The 24,428-nt window shown below is 39.9% G+C and overlaps 1 protein-coding gene across 2 annotated transcripts in view; it reads right to left on the bottom strand.

Annotated features, from left to right (window-relative positions):
* thrb (thyroid hormone receptor beta) overlaps nt 1-24,428 on the bottom strand; it is a 149,130-nt gene that overhangs the window by 17,600 nt on the left and 107,102 nt on the right. For both annotated transcript variants that reach the window (XM_050034638.1, XM_050034639.1), the window contains exons 3-4: nt 15,202-15,271; nt 12,773-12,823 (exon numbers count right to left, since the gene is read on the bottom strand). In XM_050034638.1, the coding sequence (XP_049890595.1) occupies nt 12,773-12,823; nt 15,202-15,208 (58 nt within the window). In that variant the 5' untranslated portion in view covers nt 15,209-15,271. The remainder of the gene's footprint in view (nt 1-12,772; nt 12,824-15,201; nt 15,272-24,428) is intronic.

Here is a 24,428-nt window from a genome sequence, read left to right as displayed (position 1 = left end):
ACACAGAGAGATCTGCTGCCGTGGAAACTGTATGACAGCACCCCAGCCTTTTAGATATTTCCTGTGGGGATGTTACACGACAGAGTAAAAAGGGAAAAATGATGGCGTGAAACAGCAGAGGCACTTCATCGGGACGACCTTGGGTGACGTGAAAGGTGCCTCCAAATAAAATGTATTATTATTATTATTATCAACCTGGTGAGTACTACCATTAGCATCAAGCTAGCAAACAATGTTAGCTCTTCAAAATGGAGGATATAAAGTAAGAAAATTTTTAAAAATAGTGGCCGGGCTTTTACTTACATTGACTACATTATAGACGGTCCGTTATTTATTAATCCCTCTGTGTTTCTATATTTTTACTTTTTTATCCACTCCTGTTTGCCTTGATAAAGTTAATGCATTGTGCCGTCATTTCAAACTCAACACTTCCTGTATCTGTTTCAAAATAAAAGCCCCTCATAACTTCGGCTGAGAGAATCCCTCCATCTTCTAAACAGGCTTTTATTGTGAAACATTTGCAGGAACTTGTTGTGGAGGAATCAGTGACTTTTATGTTTGCGTACGGTACTTCAAATGTAGCTCCTGCCATCTGGTGGCACTCTTAACGTTACTACAACAACATTGTGGCTGACACGTGAACAGACACAGTGACTGAAATAATAGTTATTATAATATGAATAGGACAAGAATAACCCGATAACATCACACACGTCGTGAAAGACAACCAGGGATAATTGGTGTGGACCATGGTGTAGTGTGTCATGTCTGTCGGCACGATTTTCTGACTCCACAATTGCGTAATGTGACATAGTGACTGTCGGAACAGACACAAGTGTCATGTAGTGTGAACCAGGCGTAACAAAGTTAATTAAGCTGTTAAGTTTCTACAAAGTTCTCCTGGATTCGCCCAGACCCCCTGGAGGGTTGGGGTGCAGAAGGTGTTGCCTGATAACTGTCCCCCCCCCGCCCCCAATAAGTGATTACGGCCGTGCTTTTGAGAACACAATCTATATGTGCAAAGCCTTGACTTACAACTTCCAGCCCCCTTTTTTTTTTAATCTATTTATTTATTTATTTATTTTATTATTATTTATTATTATTATTTTTTTCTTCATTTTTGTTGTTTTTGTTTTGTTTTTGAATGCCTGATTGTTTATATTATCTGTTTACTGGAAGGTCATATAATATTTTGCCTGTAACTATCTCCATGTCTTAAGGTGCGAGTAGCAGACGATGTTATGTTATGGGCGAGGGAACTATTACGTTGTACTCAGTGAACTGTTTAACCATCACTTTGAACAGTTATCCCTCAATTGCCTTCTCCTATGTATATGAAGAAAACCTTCAATAAATAAACCATGAGGAAAAAACAACAACAAATATTTACAATTAACATCATATGCACACATGAATTACGTGAATATTTCCCACAGTAGTAATGCAATTACTTGTAAAAGAAATCAGTGGATCCAGCAGTTGAATGTTTATACGTCAGCCCAGCTGCCAGAATCAAATGTTGGAGTTGTAGTCTATGTTTCAACAAACCACCAACATGTCACATTCATACGTTTGCCTTATATCAGATAACATGTACTTGAGCTGAGTTTCTCCTCAGGAGGAGGAGGGGATGGTGGACGGCGGGACACTGAGGCGGTCAGCAGCTGACCACTGTACTAAACCCTAAACCCTTACCCTAAACATAACACTTCAATTTATGCTTGATATGAAACATACAGATTTAACATATACAACATACAAATGTAACATTATCCGTGGTTTGCAGAAACCTACAATGCCAAATGCCAGATATCGAATCACAATTGTCACGACAGCTCAATTTTAGATTCCATGATGAGGAGTGGGAAGTGCACGGTGAATAATATAGAGGGAAACTGAGCAAATTGAGCAACTTTTATTGAATTAAACTCATAAATATCATGCTCTTTTTATGAACACAGTCATAAGTGACCAACAGCACACTTTGTTTCACTGTTAATAAATATTGCTTCCCTGTCCTCGATCCCTCGGAGCATTAACAGCTTGTCTCTGTTTTTTAAACCGATATCTGCCTCTCGGTGATCACTGAGACTTCCAGGAAAGACCTAAAGTCTGATATCGTTGTTTATTTGGATCTGTTCTAAGCTCTCAAACTTGATTAGTGCTTCATTAAAGACAGGTGCAATGCAAAGGTCAGGCGTTTAAGCCTCGATACGTTAAACATAGGTAGACACTGCTGGAATAAAATTTAACACGACACATGTTCTGCTGCATGTGGCTCATAATTTACCAATTTAACATTAGATTTTTTTCAATATATAAGAATGCCAAGATCGAGCTAATTTCCACTAAAATAAGAACAAACGTCCAAAAATCACTGAATTCTGATTATTTTTTTCTATTTTTCAGAGGTTATTTAAGATGCCCCCCAGAGACAAACAAAAAAAACAACCCTGTCACTAGAATTAATGTTTGTTTTATGCACTTAAGTGTTTCACTTTTTCTTATAAATCAGTTTCAGTAATGTCTTTATTATCACGAATACTTGAATTTGAAACACCAAATGAACAAATCCAACATTAACTAAATGTATTAACATAATGTCACAATGTTTACGAGGCAAAAATGGACGATCAATGTTTAATTTTCTATAATCTGTCTAACTGAACAGTTGAAAAGGCTTACAGTGGGATTACCGGCCCCATTCATGTAATAAGTGTGAGTGTGTGACAAGTGGATGTGGTCAACATGCAGCAGCTGCTCAGAGACAGGCCCAATGAGGCAAATCTGCTTGCAAAGAGGGCTTGATACCAGTTTAACTTTTTGATGAGGTGATGTCCTTACCATGGACTAATCTTGTTTGGAGTTTCGACTCTCGACAAACTGTTAAGCGTTCGTCAGACAGAGTTTAACGCCTGTCAATACTGTAGCAATCTGTTGTCTGAGTGGGCAGTATTAACGCCTACGCCTGTCGGGTTTTAAGTTTTCAATGGTTTCTCTGTAAGTTAGATTTCTTTTTTTTTTTTTTTTTGGTTATATATTTTATTTTTAAATAATATATTTGAATAGATAATTTAATTGTATTCATTTATTTATTTTAGTTAATTATGTAAAAAAAAAAATTCACTAATGCTATACACATTATACAGTATTTTTAATGTATTTATTTTAATGGTCTCTCTGTGAGTTAGATTTTTTAAATATATTTTAATTTTAAGTAATATATAAAATGTGTAGTTGAATTATATTTATTTATTTGAATTAATTATGTACAAATATAATATAATTTAGTATATTTTTATTTATGCTATATACACACAAAATATTTTTAATCTATTTATTTTAATTTATTTAAATAAGAGTATTGTATGTATGTCTTTCTAAATCTTTGCCGTTCTGCAAAAACTTAAAAATTAACTTCTTATTTATCAAAAAAAAAAAAAAACAGATGCAAAGACTCCAGTAAAATTGACTTGAATTCGATATTTAACGAGGTATTCATGAATTAAAAATGTAATTATTGCATTTATCTAAATGATGGATTTTCATGCTCTGTTTCCTTCTTTTGAAATAATGCAAATAATAGAAATTTCTTTATAGCTAACATTAAATATGCTCATTTATTTAATTACATAATTGGAAGCTCGAGGGAAAATAAACCTTGTACGTGGAGCTTGATTTAAGAAACGATGGTTTAGACAAAACATTCAAGATTAACATAAGACTATTATATTCAATATTTAGACGCACCACAAATTAATCACTTTTAGAACATAAAAACAGGCACGTACATTTTAGTTATTTTAAAATTGTGCAACCTACAATAATTTTTAAACACTAAATATTTCTCTACTTACCCCGACTGTCTTTTATTCCTTTTTCTTTAACCTTGCTCTAATAACCACGTGTTGAATCGTACGTCCGCAAGAATATTTCACACTTCCTTTGTGAATTTATGCTGAGTAAGTATAAATGCTCCACTGAATTCTAATGGCTCGTCTCCAGCGTCTGATTCCAGGTATTCCTCACAACAAGGCCTTCCTATTTTAGATCACAATACACTTCTGCTTTACAGTTGTATTTCCTCGCCTTGCACACAGGGCATCTCTGCGGCGGACGCCACCTCACCACAGTGGCCCTGCAGCGGGCTTTTGCACAGATATATTCCCTCCCTGATTGATTACTTTCGGCCTAAGGGGGTTCAAAGCCGGTCATGAACAATTTTTGGATGTGAGGAATCTCTTTTACCCCGGGCCCTCAATTGACATGATGCCCTGCGCCAGATGTCCCCAGCTACTCTGTGTTACCTGAGGAGGTTGGTGAACCTTTCCCCTTAAAGTTCAGGGTAAGCTCAGGGGAACAACAGAAGGCTTCCATCGCTGAAGGTTAAAGTTTGAGAGGATTATCCTGCACTTTGGAATGAAGGGCAGGAATCTATTTTAGATACTGCACTTTATTTTGACTTCATTTTATATGCTCTAAGTGCAGAGCCCTAAAAGGACGGGTTGCCCTTCACGTTGGTCGAACAGTACACATTCACTGAGTGCTTGCACAAGAATAAAATCTCACTTATCATGAATCATTTCATCACACCAGGATGTATTTGCCATTATCCTGAATCTGCCTGAGTAAGAAGGCAGTGCATTCTAAGGCACTTTAAAACCTGCCCAGACGCAGCAGGGGCAATTCATCTGGTCAGGGTCACGTATCGTAGGTTCAAGTGCAGCTCGTTAGAAAGGAAAAGAGCCCAAAGAACTACATCCATATTGGATTCCACACCTCACATCACATTTACACATGCAAGGTCAATGTTCAGTGCCACAGCAGGAAGTCCTTCACATGTGGAAGTTTGTCGGAGTCTAAGACCTGCAAACTATGCTCGTCTTTTTTATCAACCATGACTGCTGTCTTTTAGTCGGCCATCCCAAATCACAGACCTAGGCTAGCCAGTTTGACTTAACCACGATAATTGCCTAAAATTGACCCTACAGTGCAAAGTACAGAAATTGTACAAAAACACACACAGACCTTGGATGTAAGAAAAAATAAATAAATAAATCAATAAATAGGAAAAAAAAGGCAAGCAAAATTAATCCATATTATATACATATATTTATATTGTTTAGGGGTTGTGTCAATTAAGAAAAATAAAATAAAATAAACCAAAATAAAATAAAATAAACCAAAATAAAATAAAATAGAATAAAATTAAATAAAATAACCAATATAAAATAAAATAAAATAAAATAAAATAAAATAAACCAAAACAAAATAAAATAAAATAGAATAAAATAAAATAAAATAACCAAAATAAAATAAAATAAAATAAAAATGGCCTGCCCTGTAGTTTTTTCAGTGGAAGCTCAAAATTTATGAATATAGTTTTTCAGTGAGACTGCCTCTTTTAAATTCTTTAATTTTTTTGTTTTGTTTTGGAGGCTCTTTGTGTGTTTTCACTGTAATCTTCTGATATTGGTTCTACTTAAATTTAGGGCCAGGCATTATGGAGAAATTCAAATATCACAATATCAGTTTACAATTGGCACTTTGATCGTAAAGACAAATTAACAGAGCAGCTAGAATAAAACAGACACCCCTAGACTGTGCATAACAAGGTTAAGAAAATTACATCAATTTACTGTAATGCAGCCTTTAAAATCAGGAAAAGACATGACTTATGATATTACAAATATCATGATATCGATATATACAGAAATATTTTTATATACAGTGTATTTATTTTGGGTTATTTTAAAAACTGTAAATTTTTTTAAGGTCCACCTTTCAGTTTGGAATAAATATTTTTTTACATTAAACATTTCTCGCCTTTTTTAATTTTCTATCTCATGTTTTATATGTGTTTCTCTTTCAATTTGTTGTAATTCCCTGTTTATAGGTTTGATGTTTCTGCTGTATATGTATATTTATCATGTATTTTATAGTTTTATATTGTGTATAAAAAGAAATCGTACTTATTTTCACTTCACTGTGTAAAAATCATTTGAGTCAGTACCTGTGAGCTGCTCACCTAACTGGATGTTTTGTAAATTTTTAAAACATTTTCTGTGAGCAGAATGTTCCAGGTATGCTTTGTTTGGCCAGAGTTTTCTTTAGTGTGCAGAAATTTATTTTTTCTATATTTCCGTCACGTGTATATGAAAATATAAGATCTGCATTAAAAAAAGAGGATAAAAAAATAAAGACTATTTTTGATCAGAAACGTTTGTAGTAGATAAATAAAAAACTTTCTAACAACCACACACTCAGTCTTCTTTGAGTAACTGTGGGCGTTGTCAGGAACAATTCATCCGAGCTGCTTTTGTTCCCCTCGCTGACCTCATTAAGAAGTCTGCAGACAAGCCACGGCTGAGACACAGATCTAATGAGCGAATCATCACAGCAGAGACTTCTGGAGGCAACATTATTGAACCAGATTTCCCCCAAGACACATAAAACTCACTTTAAACTTAAACACCAAAACAAAGCTGACAAAAGCACTTTGTTTGTGTTGCAGAACAGAGAGCGTCCTATTGAGTGACATTAGGTTATTTACATAAAACTGACCTGACTCAGACGACGTATGAATCTCTAAATTTAAACAACACCAAATAGAAATGTTGGAGGAAAAAGCAACATAACACAGCTCAGCGTCTCCTTGAGCTGAACAGCTGAGACAGACTGTGGAGATGATGTCATCGAGAGACAAATGCCAGCTGCTCCACAAACACTGATCAGCAAGAAAACCAGTGATAAACTGGATTTATGCAGTGCAGTCGTTCCCATGAGGATACAGTGTGCTTACAAGTTAGAGTTACAGTCTGAATTAATTTCTCGCACTTGTATACACTCATTCCTCTTTAAGTTCATTACGGTCTTTCTGCGCATGCTCGTTTCCTTGCCCTTCTGGCGCGATGACGTATATAGCGCGCATAGCAACAGGCTGAGATAGAGGAGTCGGACTCATTGCACTCACCGGTTTCCATTCGCCACAGCACGGTCTTCTATCTCCCTTCTTCGACCTTCTACCTCTCTTCTCCTCCTCAACAGACGAAGCATTAGCAGAACAAGGTTGTTGTCATATTGCTGCTTCAAGAATATAAGCAAAACAAGCCCGAAAAAGGCACTAAGAACGGCATCGTCAAGCATCTTGTTATCCGGAGCGAGGACTACAGTGTTTTCTTCCGGTAAACATAAACACGTAACATCTGCCCCGCCCCCTATCCAATCAGAAACCTTCCCTGCCCCAAACCTTGCACGGACCTGAATACAGGCGATTAAAAGACGATTAAACTGATCTCTCGTGTAAACCCTCATTCGGAATGAATATTTCCCATGTAAACTACCTGGAAAGACTTTAATTCCGAATAATTTAATTCAGATTTATTTCATTCTGAATGAGAAGCCGTCATGTAACCGCACCCACTGTGCAGAAGGAAGTGTGCATCTACTCACCTAGCACCACAGAGCCGGCTAATGTTACAGCTCACCTGAGGACGACGCCATAAATATTTACATCTCACGCCACCACCATCACAAGCCTCAGGTCAATGAGTACATACACGCATACACCACAAGCCTCGTACCATCTAGCTCCATTATATTTAGGAGAAAAACTGCATTCAGCCAGGCCGTCTTTTCCTTCAGGGCATCGCATCAGTGGAAGTCAGCACCGCAAACATTTAGAGCCTCCATCATATCACTCATTTAAGTTAAATGCCAAGAAATGGCTTGTTGACACCCAAAGATGTGAACGCTGATACACATAATATTTAACTGTAACATGTGATAATGGTTTGTCTGTAACCATATTATATGTGATGTGTTTTGCTATAATGCAACATGTTATGTATTAACTGTCCTTTTTACAGCTGGTGAAGGGACTGCCGATGAAAAGTAGACTTTCAGCTAATTTGGGTGCATTTACATTTGTTAAAATGTTGATTAATGCACAATGTTCTTTTTCTTTTTAAGATATTTTTTGGGGCATTTTCAGGGGGGAGAGAGAGGGGGAGTGACATGCAGCAAAGGGCCACAGGCTGGAGTCGAACCCGGGCCGCTGCGGCAACAGCCTCGTACATGGGGGGGCCTGCTCTACCACTAAGCCACCGACGCCCGAAATGCTCCTTTTCTTAAATAAATAGATAAATAAATAAAGAGAAGAAACTCACACCAAAATGATCTAGATTGATAAATAGCACTGCAGGTAAGATGTATTCTCGATCTGGGGTGAACTGTCCCTTTAGAAAGAAAGATATCATGCCTGTCAGGTAAGGACTAAGACAACAACTAATGCAAACATTAGCCAAAATGAGCCTGGACTCAAGAGATGAAAAGATTATTTTTCTATTTGAAGTGTTTTCACAGACCTGCCAAATGTCATAAAGTCTGTCAGCAGGTTTTTATTCCAGCACTAAATAATACAGTGACTTCTCTAAGCTGATGTCATTTGTCCTCAAAGAACCCTCACAAGTGAAGAAGGACTACGAGTCATCTGCAGCTCCGTCTGATTCTCACTGAGAGCTCAACAAAGACATCTGTGACAGTGAAACTAAAGCCTGTTAGACAGCCGATTAATCTAACAACTTCATCAACATTTTAACATGCAGTCATTTTGCTTTTGCAATGATGCATCACTGGTTTATGTTGAGTCACACACAAGGCAGTATAGCTCACACCGTATGACTGACAGGTACTCTCGAGAGAGGTGCGGGGAAAAAACACTGAGGTGATGAAGACCAGTGGCTCTGTGCTGTCGACACTGATTAACAAAGTCACATCCAAGTCAGTGTGTTTGCTTTACTTCTGTATCGCAAGGACCAAAAGGAGAGGAAATGATGGACACAGTGTTATCAAGACAATTCACACCATCGCCTCTGAATGTGCACCAGACATGCCCTTATATGAGGTTTTTCTTACAACCCTCTTAACTCAACAAATGTGAGCTGTAAAAATTGAATTGAGGCAATTCAGACTGTATTGAGACAATTTAAAAGTCATCCTTTTGTGTGAACAGTGTTCGCAGAGGACCAGAAATGAGTGTAGTGTATTCTCAGCAGCCCAGGCCTCCATGAAAAGTGTCCTTGACTCTACCAGCAGTCAGTGCAGAGTATAAAACACCTGCCAGGCATGATAGACACTTTGTCTGAGAGACCGTGTGTGCTGCAGTTACAGCCCTATCGCCAGAAGACAATGTTGGCATTGTACTTTCTGCAAACCACAAATGTGTAAGATTCATATTAACGTTTGTGAAGTGACGTAGTTCTGATAACATGTATAGAAGCTGACTTTATCATGGGGAGGTGGAGGGGATGAAAGTTAGTTAACTGTGGACCATTGTTTAAGAGCAACAAACAACATAGCTGGTTGTCTTAAAGTGAGACATTCTGGCATTTCCAGCAGTGACCATGCCACCAAAACTGGGTCTTTTTTTGCAAGACGTGCGGCATTTCAAGCGGAATTTGTGCCACCAAAAATGGTCGTTTCTTTGCGAAATATCAGCATTTCCAGCAGTGACTATGCCATCATAACTTGGTGTATTTTTAGCAAGATATCGTAACATTTCCAGCGGCATTTGTGCTGCCAAAACTGGTTGTTTCTTTGCAAGATATCACAGCATTTCCAGCAGTGATTGTGCCACCAAAACTGGGTCTTTTTGTGCAAGACGTGCGGCATTTCAAGCGGCATTTGTGCCACCACACCTGGTTGTTTCTTTGCGAGATATCAGCATTTCCAGCAGTGACTGTGCCACCATGACTTGGTGTATTTTTAGCAAGATATCATAGCATTTCCAGCGGCATTTGTGCTGCCAAAACTGGTTGTTTCTTTGCGAGATATCACAGCATTTCCAGCAGTGACTGAGCCACGAAAACTGGGTCTTTTTTTTGTAAGACAGCAACATTTCCAGCAGCAACTAGGCCACCAAACTGGGTGTGTTTTTAGGAGACATCTCAGGCTAATGGGCCAAAACTGGATGTATTTTTGCCATGACATGCGGCAGTTCAAGCAGTATTTGTGCCACCAAACTGGTCGTTTCTCTGCGAAATATCAGCATTTCCATCTTAACCATCTTTGCCATCTTAACTTGGTGTATTTTTTAGCAAGATATAGCATTTCCAGTGGCCTTTGTGCTACCAAAACTGAGTAATTTCTTTGCAAGATATCAGCATTTCCAGCAGTGACTGTGCCATCATAACTTGGTGTATTTTTAGCAAGATAACGTAGCATTTCCAGAGGCATGTGTGCTACCAAAACTGGTTGTTTCTATGTGAGATATTGTGGCATTTCCAGCTGTAACTGTGCCACCAAACTGGGTATTTTAAGCCATAACATGATGTTTTTCTCACCATTACCAAGCGTTTTTTTGTGCCTAAATATATAACCACTCATTAACCACAGCACTGTTGCAACATTAAGTTTCAACATATCATATATAATTATGTACAAATGTCACTTATCTGTGGTCTGCAGAATTGTACAATGCCAACATTTACTCTGGGGACTGGATGATACATTTCATTTAAAATGCAGGATTAGTGTTGGAAATTGGTCTTGCTGTCCTGCCGTCATATGAAAAGCTGTGTGGTGATAGTGTTGTGTAAGAGCGAGGAAAGCAGAGATATAGGAGGAAGCAGAAAGTTTCCACTGAATGCTTACAGATCTGTTAGTGATTAGTTTACTGTGATAATTTTTCATCTAGATTATCTCAACAGTCATTTGGCTCAGAAGGATATAACTTGGTTATAACTTGGTAATATACACTCTATGCTTACGACATGACACGGCCAGACTAGCACAGGCTATAATCTTTTAACACCTGCATTACTTTCACATCCTTGTCATTAAAATGCATCCGTGGCAAACACTGTAAAATCATGTTCATCACTCCAAAACGCACATTTCTATGCATACCACGTTTGGTTTAATGTTTGCTGAATCTTTGGTTGTGTTCACTTAATGACTGAACCTCTTGTTTTTGCTCCCATTTTTCATGAGTTGAAATAAAAGATCTAATCCTTTGTCCACGCACACAAAAGGCTTATTTCTTTCAAAGGTTCACAAATTTTAAACCTGTGTTAGTGAGCACTTCACTCACATCATCCATTAACCACCCTCCTGACGGGTGGGGCACGTAAAGATGCTGATTAAGCAGCGTCATTACTACACAGGTGTGCCTTGGCACAGTCACAATAAAAGGCCACTTTAAAATGTGCAGTTATATCACACAATACAATGCTACAGATGGAATGTCCACCGGAGCTGCTGCCTGTAAACTAAATGTTCATTTCACTACCATACGCCTTCTCCGGTGTTGTGTCTGTGAATTTGGCAGTACATCCAACCTGCAAGATCATCTGAGACGAGCTCAGATGAGCTTCCCCAGGACAGTTTATGATGGTGTGTGCAGTAACTTTCAGTTTTGCAAACCAATTGTTGCATCAGCTGTTTGGGTGGCTGTTGACAATCAGACGGCCTGAGCTGGGGTGGTTACATGCGGTCTGTAGTTGTGAGGTCGGTTGGATGTACTGCCAAATTCACAGAAACAATACTGGAGGCAGCACAAAACTTGTGACATCTGTAGCGTTGTGTTCTGTGATAAAAATGCATATTTCAGAGTGGCCTTTTGTTGTTGTTTCATTGTCCATAGCCGCTTATCCTGTTGGGGGTCACGGGAGGGGCTGGAGTCTATCCCAGCTGACATTGGGCGAGAGGCAGGGTACACCCTGGACAGGTCACCAGACTATCGCAGGGCTGACACATAGAGACAGACAACCATTCACACTCACATTCACACCTACGGACAATTTAGAGTCACCAATTAAGCTGCATGGCTTTGGACTGTGGGAGGAAGCCGGAGTACCTGGAGAAAACCCACACTGAGTGGGGGGGGGGACCTTGCAAACTCTACACAGAAGGACTCCCCCACCCAGGATTCGAAGCACCCATCCTGGGTTCGCACCAGGAACCCTGTTGCTGTGAGGTGACAATGCTAACCACTGCAGCACCGTCCCTTTTGTTGTTCAACTAATGAAAAATGGGAGCAAAAACACAATTGTTGTGTTCATATTTTTGTTCAGTATCCACAGAGTATGATGATCAGACACATATTACAGCTACACTTACTTGTTAGTGTGATCAAATGGGTCTCTGATCATGTCTCTTGTTTCCTTTTGCTTTCATGTCGGTGATGTAATTATGTTAGTTAGCAAAATAAAGACATTCTTTGACCTTGTTCGTGACGACCACACCATAATGGATATGCTGCAGTCGATGTTTTTGTGATCAGTTCCAATACTGGAAAGAATGGCATAATTTGGTACTAGTTATGGGAAACCAGAAATAGCTGTTGACTTTTATTAAAGTTACTTTAGTTGTTTGTGTTGATGATTTCCACTTTATTCCTAATGTATGCATGCTCGCCTGTAGATACGTTTTTTCATGTTGAGCTGACCTGCTTTTTCCGCTGACTACAATACGCTGACTTAAGCTTGGTATTTAATTTAAAGTAATTCATCTAAAGTGTGCCAACTGAACTTTTTTTAATCCCTCGGTTTCTCTTAATCACTTACTTACCCAAGTTACCAGATAAAAACAGAATCAATCGAGTCATTCAAGGCCTTTCACAACATTTCAAGCAAAATCTGAAGGAGGTTAAATCTGAAGCAGCTCCTCAGTTTTTTAGTGGAAAGCTCTACAGTTTTCATGAGTGCTCCAAAGCTCACCCAAACTGACAGAGAGGAGGAAAAGCAGTGCTGAGAGGGAGGATAAATATTACCATTTTGAATGGCCTCATCTTTCCAGCGGGGGGAGCAATTTTCTGCTGGCTCTAAAATAGATGGGAGAGGCACTTTTACAAAAAAGCTACTTGCTCAGTGAAACAGGTGAGAGAGGCAGACTGGCGCTCCTCTGCTCCTCACATCAAATCAAAGGAATCAACAGTCTAATAAAACAGCAGGTTAAATGTGAATGAAGCATCAGAAACATTTGTCACATTATGTTGTTGTTGTTGGTCTGGTGTTACAGTGAGTGAGGGGATCAGGTTCATTTCCTCATGTGATACATGTAAGCTCGTGTCTGTACGCTACGCTGAGGTCGATAGCATATGTGGCGGGTCAGCCAGGTCAGTGGGACCGGCTAAATCCACACGCGATGGCTAGTTCGCCTTGTACACTGTCTGTGCTGAGTAAGCAAACACACAGAGTGGCACAGACTGTTCAACGTGCAGGACATCTTGTCTGTAGACAGCAACACGTCTGTCTTTACATTACGAGCCGGGAGCTTTAACATGTCCTGAAACGGCTTTTAATCTACTGTCCTAATGTGCACTATATGAAATGTAATAAATGTTTTTTCCAAGTTCAAACTGAGACAATTAAACTCTCAAATCATTAAACATTTAAAGAGTAAAGCATTTTATTTCTATTCAGTAAAATGTGGTGTTTGACTCTAACACTGAAACTAGACCAATACTGTCCTTTCAAAAGGATATGATTGATTTAAACTGATTATGTTGCTTTTCTGCTGCTAGAGGACACTGTTAGAGGGTGTCTTACAGTAAATAAGGTCCCCTGATGATGAGGACAGCTCAGCACTAACCAGTGACATTAGAACACAAAAGGTATTTCTAAGGCCCTCCACACATGATCAGTTGCACAAGCAGTGTGCCACGTAAAGCTGGAAGTATGCTCTGCACAGAAAGTTGCCATTTTGTCAATGGCTTTCATGCTACACCATGGTTTCCTCTCATTGGCTATGCCTATACGGGACACTAACAAACAAGACCAGAGACGAAGTTAAGCTTGACAGTTCAATTTTGACCTTGGTGGCAGCAGTAGACGATGTCCAGTTACTCAATTTGTTGCAGAGCTTTGATCTTTATCAGCAGACTGAGTTTTCTCGGTTGTTGTAGAACTAAAACGGCCCTGTTAAAATCATCTATAGTGCATGGGCTCAAGTGCACAACGCAAGTGCATATAGGGCATGTCCAACTCTACTTTTGCTCGCTGATTGGTGCATAATTTGGGTGCAAAGTAACGCACAACAGATAAATGGGTTGTTTTTGTCTGTTTATAAATCATAGGTGTGTTGAACATGAATTCCAACACCCACTCAAATATTGTTGGACATGTAAGCAGCAAAACTCTGTAGTTCTGAACTTGACAGAGGAAACAGAACTACACTTGTAGTGCCTGAAACAATCAACAAAGTTTTGCTGCTCCTCGTGCTTAAATGCAGACAGCCTCTTCCTTGACGGGGAGCCCTGCAGCTCTGCTCTGCTCTCTGCTACGTTCACATTCTAGAAAACGCATCTTACCGTATAAATAATGTGCCCTTTAAATAGCAGGAAAATACGGCGCCATTTTGACTTCAGACCAGGTTTTTGTTGGTCAATGGCGCAGTTACTTTCTTCTGTCTCAAAATAGCAATACGCCAACATTGCGCCTGACCACACCTTGTGTTAAGACCTATAGTATACACCCATGTGTGCACAGATGGGTGTAAGAACATTTGCACAACGTGGGCGCTGGCTGTGAAAATGACACTGAGCTGTGTCAATCTAAGACTAGCAATGACAGTTGTGCGCTTCTTTGCACCAGGTGTAGGGCAATAAATACTCAACTCTATAATTTGTGCATGCTGGCTAAAAATTTAAGTCTAAACATCGCAAATAGCAGTTAAAATAACAATGCCAAGGTCCAAAAGTCACAATTTAAACTGACTAACGTTGCATTACAAGGTTAAGCCTCTTCACTTTCACCATAGACGAACAACGACTCACATCATCGCAACTGATTCTGCAGCTGATCATGTTTCGAGGGTCTTATCAAATTTTCAACTGAGTCTAACTGATGTTTTTTTTTTAGATTGGATGCATTTAAGTTTGCAGACTTGAGTTTAAAGATAAGAAACACAAACTAATGAGCTGCTGGTTTGCACCCGAGATGTTTGTCTCTCAGTTTTAGTGTCTCATGATATGTCTATAAATGTCTATTTGCTGAGTCTTTCTAGGCTGACAAGAAAATAATTCAGGGCAAACACAGAGTACTTGTTTTTAGCATGAAAGGTCAATTTTAGATTTTAGTGAATACTGGTTTAAATATCAACTATCAGCAACTCTAAAGTAAACTTAAAGTCTTATCTAGAATTCACCTGGGGGCATGAGGCTGTGCGTGTGTGTCAGGATAATCAGGTCAGACATCTTACCTGACATACTGGTGGGGTTCTAAGGCCAAGTCGTCATCCTCAGAGCCTCCTCAGACATCTGGGTACCTAGCTGAACACAGAGCCAAGAAACCATCAATCACTCAGTGCATTACTTATGTAACAGCTGACAATAACAACACTTCAATCTAAAATCTTAAGATGAAGGTGTTTTGTGCTCACAGCTCGTCCGTCCCGGCTGTGTTATTTTAACAAACAACTACAACTGTGTGTGAAGAGAAGAAAGTGCCACTGGATGTAATCAGCCTCTTCAGCTTGATAAAACCGGTCAAAGGAGGTGTTTGATGCCTCTGTTTGGGTCTCACAGCAGAGTCAAGGATGCAGCTATAGATGTGTTGCAAGTTTATCAAAGGGAACATGCACACACACACACACACTGGCAATGGCACTGGTGATGGGTGACATCTAGTGGTCACACTTGGAAAACCAGTTTACGTCAGCTCACAGCACTGTTTAGAAATGACAAATCTGAAGTGCTGGATGCAGACTTGTTCCTCTCAAGGCTTGATTGTTGTAATTTTCTCTGTAAAAGGCAAACAGTGTTAAATTCACTGCAGCATGGGTTTATCTTTAATCATACAGCTGCATTGTGGCAAAGGTGAGTGAAGTTTCAGTCTGTCTAAGACGCTGTAGTTCATCACATTTTGGGTTGAGCCCAGTTTGGTTTCTGGCTCCTCAGTGGGACCAGTGGACCAACTTGTGTGACAACCTCGAAACAGAGATGCCAATTTAGCAACTAAAGAGCGACAACTGTAGCTACATGTTGAATAACTAGAGAAAAGTAGAATCTGCAAGGTATTACATCATAATATCAAATCCTGATCTGACCCCTCTGTCAGATGGACCACTTTTATTTATCATGTAAATACATATGAATTGTATTGTCATTGATATTAGTCAGAAAGTAAATTGTACATGATCCAATCTAAATTCAACCATAGACCTTTTCATGGGCACCCCCTTGACCTTCAGCTGGAGTCATCTGACAGCAAGGCCTGCTTGTTGGGTGCACATTAGCTGCCAACTATTTGATCGAATCACCTGTTTAGATCATCATTTAACCCCTGGGTCTTAAAAAGGGGGTCCACGACCCTTAGAGGGTCCTTGAAGTTAGTTGTAATGTTACAGTGCAATAACAGCGGCCTGGCTTCAAAAGGGAAACACAAAGAGAACATGAACAATCAGAGGATGACACAACAGAGCTTTGAAAGTCAAATCTTACGTTACTAGATGCAAACCAGGCGCAGCAGGCTGACAGGAATGAGAAGACCGATAGTAACAGCTTTGTGTAATAGCTAACCAACTCATCAAATGACTCTTTTGGCCCCCCCCCCCCGCCCCCGCCTTACATACATACACCAACAGGAACATGCAAATGAGGGAGTTCTTTTTTCCCACTCTGAGCACTGTATGTTGGCAGTGCGTCCAAACACATATGAGCTTTTAGCGTTTTCCGGTTGTTTGCTAGCAGACAGAATTGACAAGGAGACACCTTCAGCAATATATTGTTTTCCTCTGCGCTGTGGGCGGGACTTGATTGTGCTCTGTCTTGTCTCGTAGCACATTCATTTGACCATTTTGACTTTAACAATAAATAATGGGCTGCACCTGTGTCAATATACTAGTGTCAATATATATTAAGTGACTGTCAGCTGTCAGTTTATTAGGCACACCTAGCTAAACTAATCTAGTCTAATAAAGCAGTCATGCAATAAGTCCTATCTTCATGAAGTTATATTTATTTTTGCTGTAATCATTTATTACTTTGTCCACCTCATCTATATCAATGAGGCCAAACAACAGAGACACCTAAGCTCCAGCTGAGGGTAGATGCTAGCTGTGTATGCTTTAAGCTCTTCTGCCAAGCTAGGTTAATCACATCCTAAACACGCAAGTGATCTCTGCACTGTTTGTTTACACAGTGACACACAGTCACACAGCACGCAGATCCTCGTGGGCATTCAGAATCAAAGAGACAATTATTTTATCATTCCTCATTTCGTTTCACATGACGCTGCTCTGCGTTGCAGCAAAAGTTGTGCCTGCTTCAGCTCATGGACGATCCTGCATTTTTTTTGGCTAAAGCCTCTCTGTGCTGTCAGTCTGAACGCAGCCTTAGGAGAAAAATCTAAGTCTTTTTTGTTTTACCTGTGATCTAGGAGCAGATTGTGTCTTCAAAGGTTCTTGTGATCCCATCAATGTCTCAGAAATGGTTTGAGAGTGAAACCACTGTTTCACAGACTTAACTTACAGAACTGTACATCGCAGCGAAGAGAAAGAGCAGAGCGCAGTGGCATGGTGTAGTCTATGGAAATGTTGAATTTAAACATAGGTTTTGCCCTTGACAAACATCTTGTCACTCCAGACAGAAAGCAGACCTCCGTGAGATCCCCAAAATACCTTTCAAGACACACCACTCTCGCAAATAATGATTAAAAAAAAAAGTCACACTCAGCGTCACATACTGAGTCCTGAGGAGTGTTCTGGACGCACAGAAATAAGATTGATACTAACGTTGTCATGCTGTATGACCAAAATGTTGGACTGTTCCTTTAAAATTCAATCCCCTTTCCAAAATATTCTAGTCCAGTTACACACGGCTAACACTCTGAATAACATCATATGAGAAACTGAAAGTCTCTCTAGGCTAGCTCTAGGGCTTTTTCCTTGAATGCTGCAGCTGCAACAATAATCCAGATTGTCTGCATGTTTCATCATGTTCGATCTAGTTACAATGGGCACATGGCCCATTTCATAACCCCCCAAAAAAGAATGAAGTAAAAATAAAAATGAAACGTTTCTAACATTCAGGCTGCAATGCTTCGTCACTGCAATATTTTGATGTCTAATGTCCATTTAACAGCATCTTAACACAAGAATTCAAATCGTAGCTGCACAGAGAACCAAATAAAAATGCTTTGTACCCTCTGCCAGTCCCAAGACACAAACTGATCATCTCGGAAGACGTGACACAACCTCATAGTATGTCCTCAGCCGACTGCGCCAACACATCTATTTTGTAGCTCAGCCTACATGTGTTTTCAAAATCTCACTGTCAACAAGCTCGAAAAACAACAAAAAAAAAGACAGCTTTCATAATTTCTTTGCACTGGAAGAACAGCTGGTTTGAAAAGCATTAAAGGAAACTCAGCGTCGGTTTTCTGCTTTTCACCCTAGAGAGCATTTAAAATCCAGACAACAGCTGGGGAAGGCCTGAGAGCTGGTTCATCCATACAACAGGCATACAACACAACTCAAATGAGGACACAGACAGAGAGAGAGAGAGATGCCCAAAGATTGTCTGGCTGGGACATGTATGAAGATAGATGGAGAGAAACAGAGAGCAAAGCAGACAATAATGCTCACACGAAGACAGAAGAGATAAATGATTGTAGGTCACAGTCGGGCACAGAGATAACAAGACGCAGCAGATACTGAGCAAATAGAAGCTCCTCATGGGGACATTTTTATCAATAACCTCATATCTATATCATGGACAGTGGCTGTCTATTGACTGAGCAAGTGGACTGGAGGAAAGCAGTCGGCTCGAAGTTACACTGGATATTGATGGAAAATGAGCAAAACTCCAGTTATCTTAAAAATAATGAACATCATCCTCCTCTGTTTCAATAGAGGTGCTACATGGGGGAGTCTGTTGGTTCCCAAAGTATTTTTAAGACTGCAAATTTGAATTTTTTATTTTATTGGTTTCCTAAATGTTCCTGAACATCGATCATTTGAAGATACAACAGGTTTATTTTTCCATAGATTTAATTATTTCAACTTAATGTCTGACGAAAGTGAAACTCTATTAGGACTTGCGCCTTGTCAAAATGAATCAAAACCTATATGACTGGACCATGTGGGACTTTAATGAAGGTGAAGGACGAACCCAAGATGATATGTAAACTCATCTTCATTGGTCGACTACAAACATGACGTATCATGTGAAACATGGAAGTAGCTACATGCCCATTAGCCCACAACGTCATTAACAGGCAAATAATCTACGGTTAAGGTCCAGTTAGGGTTAGACAACTTACATGCTTGGGTCATGTCAAAGACAATAGTTACAATTAGTAAAAACGCAAACTTAAATTTCAAGTATGTGACGGGACGCAAACTCTTGTCCTCCACACTCCTACATCTTCATGCTTCATAACAATGGCACCAGATGTAAATCGTTGAAATCAGAATGTATGTATGTTCGTCCAATAGTGTAATTCCTAGATTTCTGGGCTGTATGTGAGTGGCTCTAATTAATTTGATCCCCTTCAGCCTCAGCTGCCGTTGCTATAGAGAAGCAGCCGGACAAAAGCAGGACTCAGAGCTGTAGCATATTCACAGTGCTACCAATAATGGTATTATATGAAACAATAAGACCTAAGAAGTCTATTCGTACCATGTTACGCTAGCTTGTCGGGAAGGGGGTTAAATAATGCTTCAAACGTAGGCTTGGAATTGCATGTACTGGGTATGACTATGAGCTGAAACTCTTGTGGATTCAATGAGCCCAATTGTATTCATGTGTGACGATGTTAGCCCCCATTGTAGCCATTTCACTGTAGTGAGACCATTTTTCAAAATGGACATCACTGTACAAAAGGGCCTATTGTGACCTCCAGGATAATCACAGCCCTACGAGACTTCACAGCGACTAACTAGAGACTGACCTCCATTCAACTGCCAAAAAACACAATTCTTACAGAAATTTCCAAATGTCAAAAGTGTTTGATATCAGATCAAAGCATGGATATTTTTGAGTTGCTCCTCAATGTCTTGTTTTAACATTTAATATAGTGGGATTTTTCACCATTTAAGTGGTAAAAATACTTTAATTTAGCACCAAATTTGTATGAGAAATGGTATCAACACAAAAATTGCCGCAACAACTTGTGACGCATAATTGAGCATGGGATTGGCCATCATATGCCACCATCATAATGTTCTAAGCCCCTATACACTATAAAATGTAACAGCTTGAAAAGACGCCAAGATTTATAACATATTTATGGCTCTAAAAACTTTACACACAGTGCTGACCTGCATCTTGAAGTAATCCTCAGGCTCTCAGCTTTCAGATGATGTATACCACTTTTATGTAGCATATTCTGTTGACCTGCTTTCACCCCTTAAAGAATGCCTGTCCCCCCATAAAGACAAAAACGGCTCAGCAGGGAGGGTTTGAGTGGAAGAGGTTAAACTAGGTGAATATTGTTGTTAATGGAAAGTACTGTTTTGAGAGTATCACTTGGCTTCTCTCTTTATGTACCTTTGATGAAAGAACACTGATGATTCAACCAGGAGAGTTTCATGCCTGTCCAGGCCTTGGCAGCGGCCCAACTGCCAATCACCCAGCAGACACTATGAAGAAAATGAAAGTGACTTTTACTTCCTGAGCCCTGGAAATAGCTTCACATACTTCATTAGCATTTTGTTTAAGTCAGGTCGGTGCTTCTGCCTCTGTAGAAGGACATTGCCAGGGCTAATGTAAATGTATATGTAGCCTGAAAACAAAACACCCACTCATCAGAGGAGACAGAGTTTAAGGTGACGCATCCATCCAACAGTCGCACCTACTATAGGTGCTCACAGGGAGGCATTTCAGGACAACCTGATTCCATCCGATGGGAGGTTCACAGATGGCAATTTATTTTGGAGGGGGGAAAAAATCATACAGCTGAGTGCTTTTTGTGGCTCTCTAATTGCCATTTCTGCACATTAGTGTCCCAAATAAACAAAAGTGACAATAATGGACTTCCACCGCAGGCGTAAATTAGCTGCCCCAGTCCACCCTTTCCCTTTTCATCGAGCTATGGCCTTCTACACTTTCCTGCTTGCCCCATCTGATTTTTTTAATCCTTTAAAAACAACTCTGTGTGGCTTTAGCCGTACAGCTGAATATCTTCACGGTTTGAATCTGGGCTTTCTTTGCAGGGATTTTATTTTAAGATACAAAACAGTGGCTGATGCCAACCTGTACACAGCTGATCTGAAGTTGGAGAAACTAAGGTTGATACTAATTTGCATTGATAATTCAAAAGTTTCTTTATAATCCCAGGGGCAGGTGTAACACCAGGCATGGTGGCAACAATATCCAACATTTTAAGCCATTATACTGAGGACAAAGGAAGCCTAAGCAAGGTTATCGTGCGGAAAAACTCTAATTTCTTCTCTTTTCAACTACATACAAACAGAATCTGTCAAATTTATAGAACCCTCCAGGGTTCCCTCCCTGGCTTTGAAACACAGGAGCACTGCTCCAGGCGTGGAGCTGCGGTGTGTCTCACATTCTCTCTGCTTGTACTGTATGTGCACATATTGATTTTTACCCTTGACTTTCCTGGAACAGTCAGGAGCCCGAATGGAGTCCTGAAAGAACCCACATATTTTCTTGATGAGAAAGTGCTGAGCTATGACGCTGAGAAATTTAAGCTGCAGCCTGGTGTTTACTCTGTGGCTGTAAAACTTATGTGTCATGGTGCTTGCTCATACATATGTGCATGAGCTAACATGCTGCAGCCCTCAAGCTGGCCTTGTTTCAGCATCGCAACCAGATACTGCTGCTGTTCTTTATGCCCCAACCCAGCTTCAATCATGTAATATTACTGTGTACATTCTGTTTAACAGCTTTGTTCACAGTAGTTAAAAAAGTACCCGCCCTACACAACACTGCTGTGTGTGTGGGAGTATAATTGACAGTTACACCAACTAAAATACAATATATAACTCAAACAGGCTTAAAGGTCCAGTACGTAAGATTTAGGGAGATTTAGTAGCATCTAGCGGTGAGGATTACAGACTGCAACCAGCTGAAACTTCTGCCGATTAGAATTCCTTTAGTGTTGATTGTTGAGGTTTTTACCAGGAGCAGAAATATCTGCAGACGTCTTTTCCTCTCCAGGTGATTAAAACCTGTAAAAACACTGAATAAAGCAGTTTCACGTTACAAATCAGTGTTTCTCCGATGCTATTTGGTGTGTCGGAGACGGTCCATATAGCCTAGCATCTGCTGATGTGTGCTCACCTTTTTTCTCTGATGACTTAAGGTCAAGATGCTTATGTTTTATGGTGTATGCTTCATTTCTTCTGCACTATTATTGTAAGGCAGCAATATTTGTGCCGCTCCTGAGTCCAAGACAAATTTTCCTATGATAAAGTACACCGTATCGTATCGTATCGTATCGTATCGTATCATATCAAATTGTATCGTATCGTATCATACCATATCATATCGTATTGTATCGTATCGTATCGTATCGCTCGTTCTAAGGTAACACAAACAACAATTCTTATTTTCATTTGATTGCACAATAAAGAAAACATACTTCTTACATTATAGTCCATCTTTGCTGATAGATCCCCCTAAATCCTACACACTGGACCTTTAAAGCTAAAGTCTTTCTGCAGGTCTCTGTCCAGCTTCATCCTCTGTTGCACCAACAGTGTAACATCACCTCCTGTAAGCTACAGTGTCATTCCATTAATATGTCCATGACTGAACAGCTTTGCTTAAGAAAAACATTTGTTTTTAATCATCTAACCTCACCACAAACTCTGCTCTGATGTCACTGATGGCTTTACTGATATTTTTCAGCTAAGCGTTCTCTAACAGGACAACTATTGTTATGTTTTTGTGAAGCTCTGTGGTGTGTAATCCTTCTTTTAGTAACCTTTCACAGAACAGGCAGCCTTATGTGGCGTTTACAGGGTGTTGATTATGCAAATGATAAAATCCTGCAAACATGCAAATCCTCTTGAACAGGTGACTCAAACAAGCGATTTACAACGAGTTTGTCCAGCTCAGAGTTGTTGAACACTTAAACAAGTCTCACAAAAACAAATTAGGAGAGGTTTGGAAAAAGAATACTAAATGTTTTTGCATCAGGCTCAATATCTCCTCACATACACCTGCGCACAAGATTCTCTGTCCTCTCAGAGGAACGTTTTCTGTTTCTTTGTACCGAACAATACAAAGAAAATCACAGGTGAGTAACATGTTATTAACATAATGAAAGGTAAAAACCCTCAAGGCGTTTATTTATTAAACAAGGAATTGCAATGTAAATAGGCTCTGCCTTGTACAAATTAGTAGCAAGGCTGATTGGCGTTGTCGTATCTCTTTATACATCTGTGGTACCCACACAAAGGGCACAGGCACAGGCTGACTGACAGTGACTGGCGCTTATTTTGGGCTGGATAACAAAGCTGGGCGTACACTGTGCCATGTTTATGACCCGATTTTTGAGCTGCATGACTCATTTTTGAGTCGGACCAAATTTCAGCTTTGTCAGGCTTCATTTACTGTGCAGAGTAGACGGGGGAGTGAGGACCGAACTGGTCTCAACCGGCCGTTGGATGTTGAGAGGAAATTCTGATGTCAGAAATTTTGTCGGCTGTCGTCAGGTTCTCGCACAGCTGAAGACGTGTCAAGATCACAGCCTTCTTTCTCACTTCTCAATCATACAGTGTATACCCACTTGTGTTTATATGTGTGTGTGTGTGTGTGTGTGTGCGCACAAGAGAGGGAGGGAAAGATGAAGACAGTGAGGGAATCGTAACTAGGACTGACCTAAAGGGGCGTCATAGTGGGGGGAAAAGTGGGACTGATTACCCAGGGCCCCAGTGGGAGGGGGCCCTCAAAAGATCTGGAATAAAAACCTTAGTTTTGTTTGCAACTTTTTTTTATTTTAATTTTATTCTATTTTGTATTCACTGCTATAAAAAAATCAAAACTAAATTAATAAATCAGTTGAAACACTGAACTGCACATTTTGTAAGAGGAAAAGTAGAAGCTCTCTGAGGCCCCTCTCACCCCTGAAAATTGCAGAATGGTTCAGTCCACCCTTGCGCTGGGATTTGTCTCTAAGCATAGCTAAAACTGCTTAAAACTTTTCTGCTGGAGCACCAACGTACACTGTCACATCTCTCTCCGAGAAAAGGAAATCAGAGTTCCAAAAAGGAAAAGAAAGAGACATGGATCAAGAGAGGAAGGACAGGGAGCATGTGGACTGCTTGTGCACAGGGTCCAGAATTTGGTAGTACGCCCCTGCTGACCTGCAGAAATGGACTTTAATGCACTTTTTCTGTCTCTTTTACCTCTGCTAACAAACAAACAATTAGCCAGAATGGTCTGCAGGGGCCATGAGTCGTCTTATTCTTACACATATAATGTGAGCACCCAGGTCAGACTGCACAGTGTGAGCACA

This window comes from Epinephelus moara, chromosome 22 (assembly GCF_006386435.1).
Source record: "Epinephelus moara isolate mb chromosome 22, YSFRI_EMoa_1.0, whole genome shotgun sequence".
NCBI classification, from domain to species: Eukaryota; Metazoa; Chordata; class Actinopteri; order Perciformes; family Serranidae; genus Epinephelus; species Epinephelus moara.
Note: the sequence above shows the minus strand (reverse complement) of the source record. Positions and strands in the feature narration are given on the sequence as shown.